The 5,913-nt window shown below is 57.3% G+C and overlaps 1 protein-coding gene across 1 annotated transcript in view; it reads right to left on the bottom strand.

The window, feature by feature from the left end:
• Nucleotides 1-5,660, bottom strand: part of BPIFB3 (BPI fold containing family B member 3) — an 18,739-nt gene extending 13,079 nt beyond the window's left edge. The window contains exons 1-5 of the mRNA XM_014456572.2: nt 5,616-5,660; nt 4,127-4,252; nt 3,289-3,445; nt 1,023-1,127; nt 429-569 (exon numbers count right to left, since the gene is read on the bottom strand). Coding sequence (XP_014312058.1) covers nt 429-569; nt 1,023-1,127; nt 3,289-3,445; nt 4,127-4,229 — 506 coding nt within the window. The 5' untranslated portion in view covers nt 4,230-4,252; nt 5,616-5,660. The remainder of the gene's footprint in view (nt 1-428; nt 570-1,022; nt 1,128-3,288; nt 3,446-4,126; nt 4,253-5,615) is intronic.
• Nucleotides 5,661-5,913: the final 253 nt, after the last annotated feature.

Raw genomic sequence — 5,913 nt, 5'->3', positions numbered from 1 at the left:
TGTGGGAAGAGACAAATATGAAGTGCAGAGCTTTCCAGATCATCAAACACAGGTCTCGTTATACAGATGGGGACACCGAGGCCCAGGCTGGGGAGGAGGGTTCCCCTGAGGGTCACACAGCAGGTCAGGGATAGAGGATGTATCTCTGGGGTGAGGACAGCAGTGACTGAGACGCTGGCAGATCAGATGGAGGGGACCGCAGAAGGCCCGGCTCCATGTGGGAGAGGGGACAGCAGGATCTCAGGGCCAGAGAAGGGGGACACCCAGGGGTGGGTGGTTCAAGCTGTGGGCTGAGCCGGGGTCCCTGTCCGCGGAGGGACTCATGGTGGGGGGTGGAGGGTGGGGGCAGGAAGGCTGGCGGCTGGGTGAGCTCAGGCTCCGGAGAGATCCAGAGATGCCAATGCGCATGGGCTCAGCCGCGGACTCACCCTGAGAACAGGGTGATGTGGCCCAGGAGCGTGCTGCAGCGCTTGAGGATGAGGATGGGCGTGCCCCGCGAGCTTATGCCCACTGCCACTCGCGACGACACGTTCACCTCGGCGGCCAGCTGCAGGAGGCCCCCCAGGGTCCTGCGAGATGGGATGCTGGGGGTGTGGCTAGGCCTCTAGACCCCACCCACCAGGGCCCTCCTTAACCACGCCCACCCCGGCTCGGACCCTGATGAGCGAAGTGGGTGGTCTTGCAAGTGATCTGGTCCCCATGTCCTCCTCTCACCCCCACCTTCCTGTAGGTCCCCCATCTTGCACATTCCCCATCTCTTTAGTGAGCTCCGAGCAATGGGGTAGGGTCTCCAAGAGGCATGAAGTGGCAGCCCTGGGGGTCAGTGGGATGGAGGTCCATGGGGAGGGGTAATGGGTGGGATCCAGGAAGGGAAGAGTAGTGTAGGAGTCTCTTGGAGAGGAGCTAGAGGGGGGAAATGGGGGCACTGGAGTGGGTGTGGGGGGCAGTAGGAGAGGGGTCCCCAGTGGGCAGTGGCACGGGGTGGGGAGCGATAGGGTAGAGGTTTCCAGGGGCACACTCACCCGGAGCCTTCCAGGCCCACCTTGGTGTGCAGGCTCAGCTGCACCCCAAACCCCGGCAGCAGCTTCAGCGACACCTGTGGCAGTGTGAGCTCCTCGACCTTCAGCCTGGGATGGAAGTCGGGGGGAGGGCCCCCCGTGCCAGCCTCTCAGTGCCTGGGACATCCCAGACCAGGAGGGGCCTGCAGGCCCTCTTGCGTGTGTCTCCCACCCCACTTCTAAGCCATAAATTCAAATGTGGGCCCAGTCATCTGGGCTTCAGTTTCTTCATCATCTATAGCGTGGGACAGTAACACTGGTACCCATCTCATAGCAATGTCGCCAAGACAATGAGATAATGTAGGTGCCAAGGCTGGTACAGCATATGCCCAATAAATGTAGTATCATCATCATCATTGGAGGCTCCGTGAATTAAAGTGTTCTCTTCACCCTTCCCATGGCCTCAGTCCTGGCTCAGTCTCTGGCCTGGATCATTGTCCCTCCACTCCCAAACCCCTGGATCACAGCGTGCAACCCAAGTGGATTCCCAAACACAACTCCCACAGTTCACTGTTCTCTCTGTCCTCTCAGTCTTTGCCCAGGCTGTTCCTTCTGTCTGACTCTTCTCTTGACTCTCCTTCCATTCCACCTCCACCTTCGCTTAGCTGACCTCTCAACTGCCGATTTCAGCTGGGCATCCCCTCCTCCAGGAAGCCCCCCTCCCTGCATCTCTGACTCAGGCAAACGCCCTCCTCTGCACCAGTTTCCACGTGCTTCCTGGCTGCCTCCATCACTGCCCTGAGCTAACAAGATCATCATTGTTTGGCTCTACCTCCTACTGGGGACTCTGAGACAAGGGCAATGTCTGGTTCATGTTTGAAGCCTCAGGTTCACACCCAAGGGGGATTCTACAGTTGGGAGTGGGGCGGGGGGGGGGGGGGAAGAGGACTAGATCTATTAATAATAAAAATAGTTAATATTTATTGAGCATTTAGTATATGGAAACCTCTATTACCTCCTTGACACACATTAATTCACTTTCCTGGCAATGACCCCATGCAAAGCTGGTCTAGTGCAGCCAATAAAAGGCAGCAGCTCAAGTCCCAGCTCTACTCCTAACTGACTGTGTGACCTTAGGCAAATCGCATTGTTGCTGTGTGCCTCAGTTTCCCCACCTGTAAAATGGGGATATTGACAATACCGACCACAGTGACACACAGTAGTCCTCAAGCAACATCCATGTCAGCCCTTACCAGCTCCCTTTCTAGACATTTGCTGTTTGGGGAGGTGCACATCCAATCCCTCTTAACGACCCATTTCCTCCTACACAGCGACTCTTCCCCATACCTGGCTCCTGGCCTTCCGCCAGATCAAAGTCTGAGGCCTGTCCTTGACCTTCCCGTGATTCACGACCAGCCCTGGGCTGGTTCCCCCCTGCTTTGGGCAGGCAGTGTGGGCTGTGATTAAACACCCAGACCCCCCCCCCCCCGCCCCCACTGCCACACTCCCAGCTGGGTGAGCTTGAACAAGTCCTTTCACTGCCCAGGGCCTCAATCTCCTTACCTGTTAAATATGATTGATAACAGTCCTACCTCTGGATTCCGTGGGATAATTCATTTACAGTGATTAGCACAGTGCCAGGCACCAGAAAACCCTGGCTAGGTGGTCTTAAGTTATAAATATTAGTTATTATGTGATTTCATTCATTCAAAAGTATTTTTTAGCATTAATTATGTGTGACGCACTATTTCCGATACTGAGGACATAGCAATGAACAAGTCAGGCAAAAGTCCCGCTTTTCCTGGGGTATAAATCCGGCAGGGGAGACCGGAAAATCCAATGAAATATATGGGGTGCAAGGGAGCGATAGGGCCCCCGGAGAACTTGAAGGAAAGAAGGGGACAATGAACGGCTAGCCAGGGCCGGGCTATTCAGAGCAGACGCCTGAAGAAGAGGAGAGAGGGAGCCATGCAGGGGCCTGGACTAGCCCAGAGGACTGAGCAACTTGCCCAGGTCACACAGTGAGTAACTGGATTCGACCCCACAGCTGGAACACTCAACTGCAGGGGCTTGCTGCCCTTCCTGTCTTGCCTGACATGCAGTAGACTCTTTATTTTCCTACTCGGGTCCTGGGACTCCCTACTCAGGGCTCCCCGTATCACCCCCACTGCCTGCCAATAAATTAAAGAAACACAATCTCTCCTCTATTCCCTGAACAAAAGAAAAGACCAGCCTCCCTGGAGGGTACACAGTAGGTGGGCCGTCTGGAAGCCATGCTGCGGTGACTCACCCGGACAGCTCCTCCACAACACCAAACACCCCTCCGTAGCCCAGCAGGCCGCCTCCTCCAAGCAGCCCTCCGGAGCCCAGGAGGCCCTGGTTCACCGATGTGACCGACCCCAGCACATTCTGCAGGATGGGACCCCCGACCAGCGAGTTCTGGATGGCTGCAGAGAGGGTGCGGAGAGATAGGTTCCTTTTACAAACGGGGAAACCAGGGCCCAGAGAGGGGCAGAGACTTGCCCAAAGTCACACAGCAAATCAGATTTGATGCCAATAGTACGACTAGGGCTCCTGACCCTGAGCCACCTGGTAGGAGGACAGAGCAAAGAAGGGAGCACACAGCCACCAGGGCTTGATCAAGATGGAGAAGGCAACCTCTGCTCCTCCTGGGCACCCCTAGCCTGACTGTGTGCAGACTGTGCGCAGGGCAGGACAGAGGGGCCACCTTGTGGAGGTTGGGGCAGGTGGGGGGGCCTCTCTGAAGCATTTTCTATTCAGGGCTGCTCTACACTGTCACCCTGGGCAGTGGGAACACAAAATGCTCCCACGCCCCAACAACGTGGGCCGGCCAGCACCCTCCCCTTGACCGCCTCAACCCCACTCGTCCGCGTCCCTGAGGCTGATGCGGCCCCACAGGGCCTCAGCCCAGATCACCCAGGCCCCCTCTCAGAAGAAAGTGAGCTAACCACTCAGAGTCTGCGAGCAAACCTTAGGTCCCTGGATTCTCTCAGCAGTTGAGAACCACCACCTGTTCCCTCTGTTCCTGAAAGCAGACGCTCCAAGCACAAGGATGGGGTCATTTGCACTGCCGCTGGACCCCTCACAGCTGTCCGTAGCGGGCTCACCTTTGCCAAGTTCATCCTTGTCAATCCGAGCGAGTGTGCCCACCGTCTCGAGCAGCCCCTGGCATGGAGTCGCCAGACCCCAGAGCAGGAGCAGGGACCACATGCCCAACGTTGCCGGCAGCACACCTGGCAGGGGCAGAAGCAGGAACTCTGAGGCCCTCCTCATGCCCAAGCCTTCCCCCTCCCTGTGCCCCACCACCAACCTGGTGCCCTTCCGCTGGCCGGGCACAGTTCAAGGCCAGCTTCACTCCCAGAAAAGCCCTCTCCATCCAAACGCACACCGCGCTAACATGTGCACCCACGTACAGCCTCAGTGCACGCTACAGGCTTCAGGGCACTTTCCAGGCCTCTGCCTCACTGGATCTCATTTCAGAGATGGGAAAACTGAGGGGGGGGGGGGGGCTTGCCCAAGGTCACAGAGCTAATGAGTGACAGGGCCGGAATCTGAGCCCAAGTCTACGTGACTTAAAATGTCTCCTTTCTCTCCTCTCCTGCCTCCATCCCAAATGATGTTAAAGAAAGAAATGGGTTGGGAAATGAGAGCCTGGCTAGCTTTCTAGTTTCCTAGAGGAGCGTTTCTCTTTATGGAGTTCCATACCTGCCCCCTCAGTCACCTACCTTCTGTCCCCATGTCGCCCTGCCTAAACCCCACTCCCTGGTGCTCTTGGGATAGAACTGGTTATGGGTGCTCCTTACCAGTACCCACCAGGTCCCTGCCTGCCTCTTTGACCTCCTTGGTCTTAAACATGACAAGCTCCTTCCCACCCCAGGGCCTTTGCACAGGCTGTTCCCTCTCTTAGGAAGGCTCTTCCTCTGGTTCTGTGCATGGCTGACTCCTCACCCTTCAGGTTCCGAATGCATGTCACCTCCTTGGAAAGCCCTCCCTCCTTAACCTTGTCTGAAGAGGCCCCTCTGTCACTGAGCCTCGCCCACAATGTTTGTTTTTAGGCGCTTATCACAATTTGTAGCTAAGCATGGTGTTTCTGTCCTTGTTTGCCTTGGAAGCCCCCAGAGGGCAGGGATGTGTCCGGGCCTCCAGGCATGGCTGTGTGCTGGAGACGTGCCTGTTGAGGGGCAAGAGGGACGAAATCCAGCCCCACCTCACTTGCCCACAGTTTGCCCTGGCGCCATTTGCACAGAGGCTCATAGGGACACATCTGGGCCAGCAGTCGTCTCGGCAGTGTCTGCCTGCTTCCCCAGGACTAGTCCCATCGTGGCGCTCTGTCAGCTCACAGAAGGGAAGATTCCCACCATGGGAAGCCAGTTGGCTCAGAGAAAAATGGGCGCCCTTCAGCCCTCCCGTCCCTGCCTTTGCCCCTCTCTAGGCCCCAGTATTCCCATCAGTAAAATGAGCTTCACCTCCAGGTACCCCCGGGCCCTCCTATGGTGAATTCTCTCTGTGCCTGTTATTCAGCTGGGACACCAGGCTGGTCACCGGGTCAATGGTTGGGGAGCTGCACAAGGACAGGGCTGTCACAGGCTGCCTTACCCGCTCCTGCAGCTCCACGAGGGGTGGGTGGGGTCCCCAGCCTCCTGTCGGCTCCTCTACCCTCTCAGGCCTGGGGGAGGCCCTTATATGCCCACAAGGGCTCTGGAGACACAAAGGGGGCACAGCCGCCAGGAACCCGTCAATGTGTCATGTCAGAAGCAAATTGCGGTTTTCCCTGCGGGCCCGGCTAAGCCTTCCTTCTGGAGGAGTGAGAAAGGGGAGCTGGGAGCTGGGGTTGGTGCCCTGGGGCTGCAGAGGCATCATCCTCCCCCCAAGAGCTTGGGGGGTGAACATTCAG

The sequence above is a fragment of the Myotis lucifugus genome, unplaced genomic scaffold (assembly GCF_000147115.1).
Source record: "Myotis lucifugus unplaced genomic scaffold, Myoluc2.0 scaffold_60, whole genome shotgun sequence".
NCBI classification, from domain to species: Eukaryota; Metazoa; Chordata; class Mammalia; order Chiroptera; family Vespertilionidae; genus Myotis; species Myotis lucifugus.
Note: the sequence above shows the minus strand (reverse complement) of the source record. Positions and strands in the feature narration are given on the sequence as shown.